Source organism: Diospyros lotus, chromosome 9, assembly GCF_014633365.1.
Source record: "Diospyros lotus cultivar Yz01 chromosome 9, ASM1463336v1, whole genome shotgun sequence".
NCBI lineage: Eukaryota > Viridiplantae > Streptophyta > Magnoliopsida > Ericales > Ebenaceae > Diospyros > Diospyros lotus.
In genome coordinates this window covers 2,736,026-2,748,398 of record NC_068346.1, presented here as the reverse complement: position 1 = coordinate 2,748,398, position 12,373 = coordinate 2,736,026, and the positions used below count along the sequence as shown (strand labels likewise).

At 41.5% G+C, this 12,373-nt stretch overlaps 3 protein-coding genes across 7 annotated transcripts in view; 1 reads left to right on the top strand and 2 right to left on the bottom strand.

Annotated features, from left to right (window-relative positions):
• The window catches only part of LOC127810378 (14-3-3-like protein GF14-C), a 38,134-nt gene that overhangs the window by 1,402 nt on the left and 24,359 nt on the right, over positions 1 to 12,373 (bottom strand). Inside the window, exons 1-4 of one of the 5 annotated variants that reach the window (XM_052349831.1) lie at positions 2,183 to 2,319; positions 1,991 to 2,090; positions 989 to 1,502; positions 762 to 884 (exon numbers count right to left, since the gene is read on the bottom strand). In XM_052349831.1, coding sequence (XP_052205791.1) covers positions 762 to 884; positions 989 to 1,474 — 609 coding nt within the window. In that variant the 5' untranslated portion in view covers positions 1,475 to 1,502; positions 1,991 to 2,090; positions 2,183 to 2,319. Of the gene's footprint in view, positions 1 to 761; positions 885 to 988; positions 1,503 to 1,990; positions 2,091 to 2,182; positions 2,407 to 12,373 lie in introns of those variants that run through there. The other 4 variants (XM_052349829.1, XM_052349827.1, XM_052349830.1 and 1 more) reach the window with 4 other exon arrangements.
• LOC127810373 (uncharacterized) overlaps positions 1 to 12,373 on the bottom strand; it is a 49,769-nt gene that overhangs the window by 21,017 nt on the left and 16,379 nt on the right. The gene's annotated exons all lie outside the window — the stretch shown is intronic.
• LOC127810385 (uncharacterized) lies at positions 3,723 to 12,074 on the top strand. Its single transcript, XM_052349843.1, has 2 exons — positions 3,723 to 3,889; positions 11,926 to 12,074. The coding sequence occupies exons 1-2, from the start codon at positions 3,835 to 3,837 to the stop codon at positions 12,072 to 12,074; spliced, it is 204 nt and encodes a 67-aa protein (XP_052205803.1). The 5' UTR covers positions 3,723 to 3,834.

Genomic DNA, 12,373 nt, shown 5'->3' with positions numbered 1-12,373 from the left:
ATTTAAGTATTTTGTAATGGAACCATCCAAAATGTAAAATAAAACTTAGCAAGGGAAGTGGCAAAGAGATGATGCTACCGTCCTACTGGATCTCACTCAGCATTCCGTTCACAAGCAAGCATATTAGTTCATAGATCATTTATTATATGTAACCAGAATTTTTAAATCTAGGAGACTGCTTTTGATGATCAAAACCAAGAGGCAAGTCACTTTTTGGGCCATTTACTCTCTATGCAGAACTCGATCAAAAAAAAGTTGACCAACAAGAAGCCATCAAATCACCAAGTGGCTATAACCTCCTTGATTAGGAAAGACAAATAAAGTCAAAGAACTGATGAACACAATCTCAAATAGATCAGTTCCAACAAAATGAGTTTCTACCTTGTTCTCTCTCATCAAAACAAACTTGATATGCATTACTTTCAACCAATTCTTTACAGGGAAAGCTTCTTTGTTACCTTAAGAACTTGTATATCCAGATCCAACACACTTTGTTGACCGCATCTCCTTTTGATTATGTCCCATGTGTCCCGATAACTACTAAGAATCTTTATGGGTGAAAACTGAGAACTTGTCTAACTTATCATGTTATTCCATCGGTAAAAAGAAAAAAAATATCATGTAAATTGTATACTTCCAGGTTTCGAAACATTTGACCAATATGCAAACTTAAGCATTCCTCAAGCATAAACACAAATAAGTTCCACTGAACACAGCGACAACAGAACAAATGGGAAACAATGCAGTTTAATAAGCAATACCTGCTTTGCAAGATTGCAGGCACGATCAGGGGAATTGAGGATCTCATAGTAAAAGACAGAGAAGTTAAGTGCAAGTCCCAGTCTTATTGGGTGAGTGGGAGCCAAGTCAGCTAAAGCAATATCCTTCATCAAAGAAAACGAGAAGATAAATCAGGAAGTATGAAGTGACAGAGACACAAAGATGAGGACATCAGTAAAAATGGCAACATGGCACAATGACCACCCACCTGGGCGGACTTGTAAGCCAGCAATGTGTTTTCAGCAGCCTCCTTCCTCTCAGCCGCAGTCTTGAACTCGGCCAGATACCTGTGATAATCACCCTTCATCTTAAGGTAGAACACCTTGGACTCTGCGGCTGTTGCAGCGGGAATGAGATGTGAATCGAGAAGCTTGAGAATCCCATCACAGATCTTGCTGAGTTCTGCCTCGATCTTTCCCCTGTACTCCTTGATAAGGGAGACATGGTCTTCATTTCCACGACTCTCTTCCTTCTGTTCAATAGAAGAGATAATTCTCCAAGAAGCCCTCCTGGCTCCAATCACGTTCTTGTAAGCAACAGAGAGGAGGTTCCTTTCCTCCACACTTAATTCCTCAGCATCCCCTGCCACTGCCACTTTCTCCATGAATTCAACCATTTCTTCGTATCTTTCAGCCTGTTCGGCCAATTTGGCCATGTAAACATTTTCCTCGCGCGACAACTCAGTTGGCACCATCTTTGTTATGCTAAACTAACACTTAATTCTGTAAAGTGGTTCCAAACACATCCCTTGTAAGCATGACCATACACAAGAAAAGCAAACATATTTTTAATACCACAAATTTAACTGACATTCAGTTTAATAAAAACTCGGCACAAACAGCCCTCAACTAGACACATCAAGTCCATCATACACTATTCACAGGAATTTGATCTTCCGAGGTCCATGATGTTGAAGATCTAAGAATCAAAAACTCAGTTCTCTCAGCTACCTACGTATTCTCAGAACCCAATCTGAGTCTGCGAGTCTCAGACAAAATTATTTAAGTTATTATTCGTCAGTGTCACACAAGGCAGTGTAACAAATTAATATATTTATATAAACTCATCTTCTGTTTTAATCAACCCACGGAAGGGACCGGCATAATAAATAGTTTGTCCAGATACTAATATCATGCAGATATATGTATATAGAGGTGTTTATGCACACACAAACTCGTCCAATCTAATGATATCAAATCAAATAATCTACATTCAATTCCACTCCGCTTTCCACAGGCTCGCAGCAAACAAACGGAGATTCGAGCTTATTCGACTGATCTATTGAGGATGTAACATCCAGATCAATTGCCCTACGAGTTTGAAGAGTGACGAATCAGGGGAAGCAACAGTAAACGATTTCCGATCTACATAGAAAGCGTGCAAACAGGAAGGCAAATCTAACCTGGAAAATCAAAGACCTAAGAATCAGAAAAGATGGGCGAGAGAGAGAGAGAGAGAGTACCGTCCTCTACCCGGCGAATCTTTTCTCTTTCTCTTTGTATTGCAGAGAGGAGCGGAGAAGTGGGCGAAGAGCGGGGATTAAAATGGGGGATTCTGGCTGGGAGGGGAGAGATCCAGTGGGAACGCGACAGATGGCTGGCGGTCGGCCAGAGCCACGTGTGCATTGACCGTCAAAGCCCTTTTTGGTCAATTCGCTTATCCGGCTCTTGTGACTTGTGAGGAGGCGCTGGCAAGCTGTCCAACTCCTGCCCCGTTTGGATTGCGCTGTTATTTAAGATTTTTGTGTTTTATTTTAACATTCTATAAATAAAAATAAAATAAATTTTGTTTAAGTTTTTTTTTTTTTTTTAAATTGTATACACACAAAAATTTTGTTTTCATTTTAATTTTTTAATTCCACTCTATTCTTCTTTTATATTACAATATTCTACCACCACTTTTATTTTTTATTGAATAATTCATATGAATTAATTTAATTCAAATTAAATGAACTTATAATTTGATGAATTAAAGAATTATGTCAAAATAAGTAAATTCATGCTCAAAGATAGATTAAAGCTCAAATAAAGAGGTTTAAAAGTCTATTCTAAGACAAATCCCTATGACCAAGTCATAGGTGCATAAATTCATAAATTCATAGGCATAAAAACACTAGTTCAATTTATTAAGATGGAATGACTTCATCTAAAGGTCTTTTTTTGATGCCTTTAAGAGACCTAAGAATTCATAAGTCATTGAGTTATTTAGAAGACCCTTGTGCGCTACCCAGATTAAAAGTATGTCTCTCAACCACACAAATGACCATTTTAAGAGACTATAAACCTTGAAATACTTGATCTCCATATATTATTTATATGAGATTATGCTTTCGATATATTTGCTTTCAAATTAAAAAACGAGTATGAAATGTTTGCTAAAAATTATGATTCTCTCTCGACTTGTCAATCTTCTCTTCCTATAAATAATAAACTCTTCATCTAGTCAATATATGCTCAAAACTTCACATTTATTACAATTCTACTTTTTATGCATTTCACACTTTTATTCAAATATTGACTTAAGTATTGAAGGGTTCACATAAGATTACTCATGTTTCTTGATTAATTTTTTTCGTATAGATCGCTTATTAACTTTGATCGAGACACTCTCATATTATAAATAAATTTATTATTATATTTATATAACAATAAGGATATTCTACCAACTCATACTAATAAAAACAAAATTGACTATGTTGCCATGTATTATATTTGTTTTTTTTATTTTTTTAACATAAAATAAAAATTAAACATACAAAATTAAAAACAGACACGACTTTAAGTATTTATTAACATTTTCATTAGATATTTTGTGAGTTAATTATTAATAAAGATCTCATTTTTTTTATCAGTGTTTTTAGTTATATATCAAAGTTTTAATATTAAGATTACATTTTCATTTTGTATCAATAAAAATCGAGTCTTTTTTGGCAATAAGTTTGAACCTAACCCACTTTGTTTACTGCAATAAACAGCTTCGATGAGTCGCTGAACCCTGCAATCCACCCGCCATTTGCTTCACCACGCAAGAAGAAGAAGAAGAAGAAGAAGAAGTATGGGATACGTACAGGAAGCCAGAGAAAATCACGTCAAGAAGAAAGTTGAAGAAGGTAGCATTCTAACACTATACCCTCGAATCGTTGTTCTGTAATCGCTAAACCTTAATTATACAGACGTGATTAATTGGCATTGTTCTTTGTTGCAATTCCTTGTTGGCTTCATTCGCGTCGATTAAAGTTTGCCGCAAGGTCCGTTCAGCTCCAATCTAATGGATTCCCATTTCAATTGCTGCTTTTCAGAGGGTTTGTTTGATGCTAGGGTTTTAGAACATTTGAAACCATTTCGTCAGCTATTGGAATCGATGATTGTATTCTTTACGCGGAAAGAAAATATCAATCTTAGGTTGTGATATTTTTGCCAACAATATATTCACAAGCAGAATAACTGTGTTAGATTTGGATAACTTTTAGCTGGATTGAGGGAGGATTTATTTCTTGTTGAAGGTTGCTGACTCGGTCATTTTCCTCGGGGTATGAAATAAGGCAGAAAGTTGTCACGTAGCTAGCAAGGTAGAGGGGTAGAAGGGTCCATCCCATTTTGTAATTCAGTTGGATGAGCCTCGGCAGGGTAGTGGGCAGGCTGAGTCGCAGCATGCCTTCTAGAAGAATCCCCTAACAGCCTATAAAGCTGAGTGTAGCATGCCTTCTAGAAGAATCCCCTAACAGCCTATAAAGCTGAGTGTACTGGAGCCATGCTCCCGATGATTAATGAGAATATTTTTCACTTTCTCTCTCTCATTTCTGTTATCTCTCTCTCTTCCCTCACATTCTCTCCCTCCCCTTATCTTCCCGATTCATTGGAATTCTCTCGAATTCCATTCCTAGCCTTGTCAGCCCCTGAAGTGCTGACAATTGGTATCAAAGTCTACGGTCCCGGATTGACGAGCTGCAACCAACGACCATGGCAGAAGGTACCCGCATGAAACAAATGGAAGCTCGCTTAGACGCCATAGACGAAGGAGTGCGACATGGCCAAGAGCTGGTGGAGGAAAGGTTGGAAACAGTAGAAGCGTGTATCAGAAATACCCATGAAGACATAAGCAGGATGAGGGCAGATGTTATCGAAATGGAGCGAAATTTGAGGGATGACTTCGCTCATCTCCGAGTGGAGTTTACGGGACTAAGCCAGCAGTTGAACGCTGCACTAGCCATTTTTTCTCGACAACCAAACGCGACCTTACCAATGGATTTTCCACCTAGAACAGCTACTGCTCCCATCTTCCAAGGAGCACGGGGCCGTCAAGATAGAGATGAGAGGATGGAGCCTGCAGGAGAGGCGACCATGCAAGGAGGCTTAGGTGCGACCATGCGAGGAGGCTTAGGTGCTATAAATAATGTTCCTGTCCTAAAGATGGAGATACCAGTGTTTGAGGGAGTGAAGCCTCGTTGGTGGATAAGAAGGTGCGAACGTTTTTTCTATCACTATCGAGTGATGGAAGAAAACAAGGTCAACATGGCTGTTGCATACTTGAACGATGCAGCAGATTCATGGTTTCAAAGCTGGAGTGCTAGACGTCAGGAATGGAGATGGCCGGAGTTTGTCGAGGAATTATGTGCCAGGTTCGAGGAAAGCAGCTTGACGAATGTGGTGGAGCAGTTTAATAAGCTGAGACAAGATGGGGCAGTGGAGGAGTACCGGGCCCGATTTGAGGAGTTGAAATTGAGGTTAGGACACGCCCACCCAATGCTAGACGAGCAGTATTTTGTGTCCAGTTTCCTTAGTGGACTGCATGATGAGCTGCGACCCATGGTGAAAAAGCTACAACCCACGACAGTCAGACAAGTGGTTGAGAAGGCTCACCTGCATGAGTTGTCCCTGGAGGCCTTCGCTCGAAAGCATAGACACGTACAAAAAGGGTCTAGAGTGGGGTGGCAAGGGCCGGCAGGGGGGAGTCAGAAGATTGGCAATTCCCAAATGCCAAAGGGAAGCTATCCACTAAAGGCCCCGATTGCAGCTAGTCCCCTACAGTCCCTTACATGGGATCAGAAAAGACAAATGGGCTTGTGTTTTAAGTGTGGGGAGAAATATACAGTGGGGCACCAGTGCAAGAGAGCACTAATGCAAATGGAAGGGGACGATGACGAAGGGGGAGATGACATGCCCGAAGAGGACACCGGAAAACAAATGGAAGAAGAGGAGGAAGGAGGACAGATTTCACTTCACGCCTTGGAGGGTCACCCTTCGGAGAAAACGATCAAAATCAGAGGTAATGTTGGGAAAAGGAAGCTTCTGATATTAATAGATAGTGGGAGCTCGCATAGTTTCTTGGACGAAAGCCCAGCCAAGGAACTACTATGCGTCCTCCAACCCACCGCTCCCCTCTATGTCACGGTTGCTAATGGTCACAAGATGATTAGCCGATACAAGTGCCCAGGGTTTCCATGGAGGATGCAAGGGCATGAATTTTCGGCAGAACTAAGGATTTTACAGCTAGGTGGATGTCAAGTAGTTTTGGGAGTAGATTAGATGAAGACAGTCAGCCATCTCATATTTGAGTTCAACACGCTGGAGGTGACTTTTGATAAAGGAGGGCGAAGGGTAACCTTAACTGGGAGCGGGGGTGGAGGAGAGTGCCGAGCAATCTCAAGCAGCCATCTGCAGAAGCTCATGGAGCAGGACGAAGGGACCATTGCACAGCTCCATTCGGTCTATGCCGTTGAGGTGTGCGAAGGAAGGTCGACAGCGGACACAATGGGCAATCCGTGGTTCAAATTACAGGCATCAGCCCACACCCCGAGCGAGGTACCATTTATTGATTCTTTACATTCTCTATTGGTTGAATTTGAGGAACTGTTCTTGGAACCCACCTCCTTACCTCCGGACCGATTTCTAGGACATACCATCCATCTTAAGCCAAACATCGAACCTATCAATGTTCGCTCCTACCGTTATTCCCCATTTCAGAAGGCTGAGATTGAACGTCTAGTAAAAGAAATGCTATCCAAACAGGTCATTCGGCCGAGCCAGAGCCCATTTGCCTCCCCTGTACTCTTGGTAAAAAAAAAGATGGTAGCTGGAGGTTTTGTGTTGACTATAGACAACTAAACACCTATACCATCAAAAACAAGTTCCCCATCCCTATCATAGACGACCTACTTGACGAATTATCAGGAGCTACAATTTTTTCAAAGCTAGACCTTAGATCTGGTTATCACCAGATCCGAATGAACGCCTTGGACATCCCCAAAACCACATTCCGCACGCACCAAGGGCTCTATGAGTTCCTAGTAATGCCATTCGGCCTAACCAATGCCCTCGCAACATTTCAAGTCCTCATGAATCACATTTTCTGCCCATATCTTAGAAAATTTATCCTTGTTTTCTTCGATGATATTTTAGTTTATAGCCCAAACATGGAACAACATCTAACCCACTTCAAAACCACATTCCAAGTCCTCAAATCTAACCAATTGTTTGTCAAAAAGTCTAAATGTACCTTCGCAGAGGGAAATGTGGAATACCTTGGGCACATAATCACTGGAGAGGGCGTGCTTACTGACCTCAAAAAAATTACTGCCATGGTGGAGTGGCCTAGCCCTAAGACTGTGAAGGAGTTGCGGGGTTTTTTGGGGCTAACTGGCTATTACAGAAAGTTCATTAAGAGGTATGGGATAATTAGCAAGCCCCTGACCAAACTGCTCAAGAAGAATGGGTTTGTATGGGGAGAGGAGGCAACAGCCGCCTTCACTTCTTTAAAGGAGGCTATGACACAAGCTCCCATTTTAGCTCTACCAAATTTTTCCAAGCCTTTCATATTGGAAACAGATGCATGTGACACGGGCGTGGGAGCAGTGTTGGTGCAGGACGGCAGGCCAATAGCTTTCCTTAGCCAAGCTTTAGCTCCCAAACACTTGGGACTAAGCATCTATGATAAGGAATTACTAGCGATGCTAATGGCAGTGGACAAATGGAGGTGTTATTTGGAGGGAAATTCATTTATTATCAAGACTGACCATGAAAGCCTCAAGTTCTTAGGAGAACAAAGGTTACACACGCAGTTACAAAGAAAAGGGGTCACCAAGCTGTTAGGGCTGGATTACAGCATCCAGTACCGCAAGGGCAAAGAAAATACAGTGGCTGATGCACTGTCTAGAAGGGAAGAAAATGGGGAATGCCAAGCGGTCTCTGTACTTGTTCCCAATTGGATCAAAGAGGTGTCACGCAGCTATGAAGGGACACCCTGGGCTCAAGAACTCATGACCATTCTTGCCATAGAGGGGGGTGAGCAGAAGAGGTACACGTTGAAGGTGGGGCTATTGAGGTATCGAGGACGAATGGTGATTGGGGAAGACCCTGAACTACGGACCCAAATCTTACAAGCCCTACATGCATCCCCCATGGGAGGACACTCCGGCCTCAATGTAACCTACAACAAGGTGAGACAGTTATTCTATTGGTCGGGAATGAGGAAGGAAGTGGTGGCCTATGTTCTAGCATGCTCAGTTTGCCAAAAATGCAAACACGAGCAAGTTCCCTACCCTAGTTTACTTCAACCATTGGAGATACCAGACCAAGCATGGCAGAGAATTTCCATGGATTTTGTGGAAGGATTACCCCGATCTGAAGGGAAGAGCACTATACTCGTAGTGGTGGATAGATTGATGAAATTTGGGTATTTCCTTAGCCTAGCTCACCCCTTTACAGCTTCTGAGGTGGCCCGGATACTGCTAGATTCGGTGGTTAAGGTACATGGCCTGCCCTTGTCCATCACCTCCGACAAAGACAAGATATTTACAAGCAACTTTTGGAGAGAACTGTTCAAACAACTAGGAGTTAGCCAACATATGTCTACAGCCTACCACCCGGAGACGGATGGACAAACAGAAAGAGTAAATTAGTGCTTGGAAGCTTACCTACGGTGTGTGTGTTTCACCAAGCCGAAAAGCTGGAATCAATGGTTGCCCTTAGCTCAATGGTGCTACAACTCAAACTTCCACAGCTCACTCAAGCGATCGCCTTTCGAAGCACTCTTTGGGTACAAACTGCCACTCATTCCAATAGTGATGCACTACTCCAATGTGGAAAAGGATGTGGATAGATACTTGAGGCAAAGACAAGAAGCCCTCCAGGTTATTAAACAAGAATTAACGATGGCACAAAATCGAATGAAGCAACTGGCAGACCGGAGGAGAACTGAAAGGAATTTTGAAGAAGGCGATTCTATCTACTTAAAGATCAGGCGATTTCAGCAACAGTTGTTCACAGGCAAGTGCCCTTCTAAGTTGGGACCTAAATACTTTGGCCCTTTCCAAATAACAGCTAAGGTTGGAAGCTCAGCGTATCGATTACAGCTACCAGACGGAGTAGGCATCCATCCGATCTTCTATGTATCCTTACTCAAGAAATCAGTAGGGTCACAGGAAGTGGTAAGTGCTGAACCACCCAACTTGGAGGAGGAGAACCTAGAGGAATCTGAACCTATGGCCATTATTGACAGGAGGGTCATCCACCAAGGGTCCTTACCCTTGATTCAAGTGCAGGTCCAATGGAGCAACCGGCCCCCGGACGACACATCTTGGGAATACCTTCCGGAGTTACTCAAACAGTTCCCTCGGGTAGCTGGACTTGTGTGATTTCTTGAGGACAAGAAATGTTTTTAAGAAGGGGGGAATTTGTCACGTAGCTAGCAAGGTAGAGGGGTAGAAGGGTCCATCCCATTTTGTAATTCAGTTGGATGAGCCTCGACAGGGTAGTGGGCAGGCTGAGTCGCAGCATGCCTTCTAGAAGAATCCCCCAACAGCCTATAAAGCTGAGTGTACTGGAGCCATGCTCTCGATGATTAATGAGAATATTTTTCACTTTCTCTCTCTCCTTTCTGTTATCTCTCTCTCTTCCCTCACATTCTCTCCCTCCCCTTCTCTTCCTGATTCACTGTAATTCTCTCGAATTCCATTCCCAGCCTTGTCAGCCCCGGAAGTGCTGACAAAAGTCACAAGTATTGACAAATCCAATTTCATTCTTTAATGTTTTATTGAAGATGTACTATGGCCGTATATTGTTGTAGCTAGGCTTCTTAGAATTTCTTCAAACATATGAAGGGAAAAAATTGCTGATTTGTTCCAGTGACAAAGATAGAGGGGTCATAGGGAGTAGTTCACTAATTGAAGAGCCAGTGGTCAACTCTCCTTTAAGGGGAATGGATTGTGATAGAGTGCAGGGAGAAAACAGGGATGAAAGGAGTGTAGAGAGAAGATATTTGTAATCTTTTCATTCACTTCAAGAATATAATGAAGATCCTTCCTATATTCTTATAGTTAACCCTATTTTAACTAGTTAACAACTGAGACAACCTACTTTCAACTACCAATTCCAGTAGCTGCCAATAGCACATGTCACAATTCTAGTCAACTGCTAGAGCTTCCCAGTCGACTGGTGCTACATCTTCAGCATCCAGTAGAATGCTTCAGTCCAGCTCAGTCACCAATCAATTTCTCAACTTCTACCACACATCAGTTGCTAATCTCTTTTATTTCTACGGTCTGGTCCCCCAGCTGAAATGTTTGCTATGAGCCAACCCTCTCTTCAATAATTAATTGTGGCCTTGATCAGTCTGGAAAACTGTTTTCCCCACACCCCTCTTTTCAGCTATATTCGGTGGTGACTAGCTCGTAAATCCTACTTAGAAAACCCCTTGCCCCTTACAAGTCATCTAGCAACCTGTCAATAGTTGGGAGGGGAAATTTGTCCTTTATAGTGACTGCATTAAATGCCCTATAATCCACACAAAATCTCCATCCGCCACCCCTGTTTTTCATTAACCAACAATAGTGGATAGGAGAAGGGACTAGTACTGGGTTGAATTATACCATTATCAAGCATCACCTGCACTTGTCTCTCTATCTCATCCTTGTGAAAAAGGGGGACCTATATGGTCTCGCATTAATAGGCTTAGAATGGGGCTCCAAGCTAATCTGATGGTTAATCCCTCTAAAAGGAGGCAAGCCTCCAGATTCTTAAAGATTTCAGAAAATCTGTGAATCTTTCAAATCTTGTTATGCTAGTAGGATTAACACTGAAATGTCATTGAAGCCTCATGCCGTGTCAAAATTAGCCACAAAAGTTCCAGCCACTGAATGCCTACAGTGTCTGCTCCTTTTACAGGCAAAAGAAAAGGTCAAGTGAAAAAGAAGTAGTCTGGAGCTACGAAGGCACCTGGAGACACCTCTAATCACTGGTGAGGTGCTCTTCATTACCTATAAAAACCTTGAAAGGTCTGTACTTCTTGATGGTCAAACCAAATTTCTGTGTCCTAACTTGGATAAAGTTATGGGTGCTGTCACTATGTATCAAGATTTGCAGAGCATATTCCTAATAGATCCTGTCGATGGGATGATCTTTGTATTCAATTGGCCTTCGAGAGCACAGTAGCTGATCTCTGGCTTAGCTGTAGTGGAACTTCCTAATGCTGTTGACTCAGGCTTGGCAAGGAAGGATCCCTATACCATATAACTCAATATATTCTCTAGTGATCTATCTTTGACGAAATGGTTATATTCCGGTCTCACAAGTCATTTCCTGTTTTGTGATGTGCTTAGGTTTCTTGCTTGGCCCTTTGCTACTGTTTGCCATGGGCAGAAACGTTTTTTACATATTAACGCTGCTTACCCATTTCCCAGCAAATGTGCTTGGGTTTCTCTTGGCCCTTGCTACTGTATACCATGCCCCGAAATTAGTAATTTTTTTACTACTTGCTTTCTTGGGGCTTGTGCGCCAACAAGTTGTTCGCAATGAGTATTTCTGAAAATGTTATTTTGGTTTTGAAAATATATTGCAATATCTTCAATTGGGTGGATTCCATTAAATTTTATATATATATATATATATGTCGTCTTATCCTTTCTAGCTCTTTTGTACTCTTCCACATCAAATCAAAGTTGATTTCTGTTTTTTTTTTCTCCTATGCTTCAGTATTCTGGATGTCTTATTTCTTTGGTTGAGATGAATATTTGATTGTTCTTAGTAAGTAAAAAAAAAAAGAGGGGGGGGGGGGGGGGGGGGGAATGAATTAAACTCCACCGAACTTTGTTTTCTCTATCTGCTATTATTATCGAGATAAAATTCTAATATCTATGTATTAAACTTTCAGCTTTACGAAGCAAAATGAAGCAGAAGGCACTAAAGGAATGTGATCAGTACACTGCAAGATACGCTGAATGTTCTGCAGGAAGAACCTTATCTGTTGTTTGGCAATGTCGTAAGCAAGCTAAAGAACTAAATGATTGCCTTCATCAGTAGTAAGCTCATCTATCAACTTCTATAAGACAACTTATTACTTTAATTCTTTCCATTTAAATACCACATTTTTATTGTACTCTATGAACTTGCTACTCATTCTGTGCATCATTTTCATTTGATTCAATAAAGCAAGATAAAAGTTGAGGTTCTATAAGATATTATTTACCTAATGGTAGCAGTGAACTGTAAAATCAACAATTGCTTCTTATCTGCTGTTGTTTAAGCTAGCAACTTTTATTCAAGCCGCCTCTTGATTCTTGGGGTTCTTGCGGAATTATGAACCAGTTACCATGTCCATT

What these genes read in the sequence shown, in the direction of transcription:
- LOC127810385 (XM_052349843.1), top strand. Translation starts at nt 3,835, where the DNA reads ATGGGATACGTACAGGAAGCCAGAGAAAATCACGTCAAGAAGAAAGTT. An exon ending in CAAGAAGAAAGTTGAAGAAG is followed by an intron (nt 3,890 to 11,925) that starts GTAGCATTCTAA and finishes TTAAACTTTCAG; the next exon opens with CTTTACGAAGCAAAATGAAG.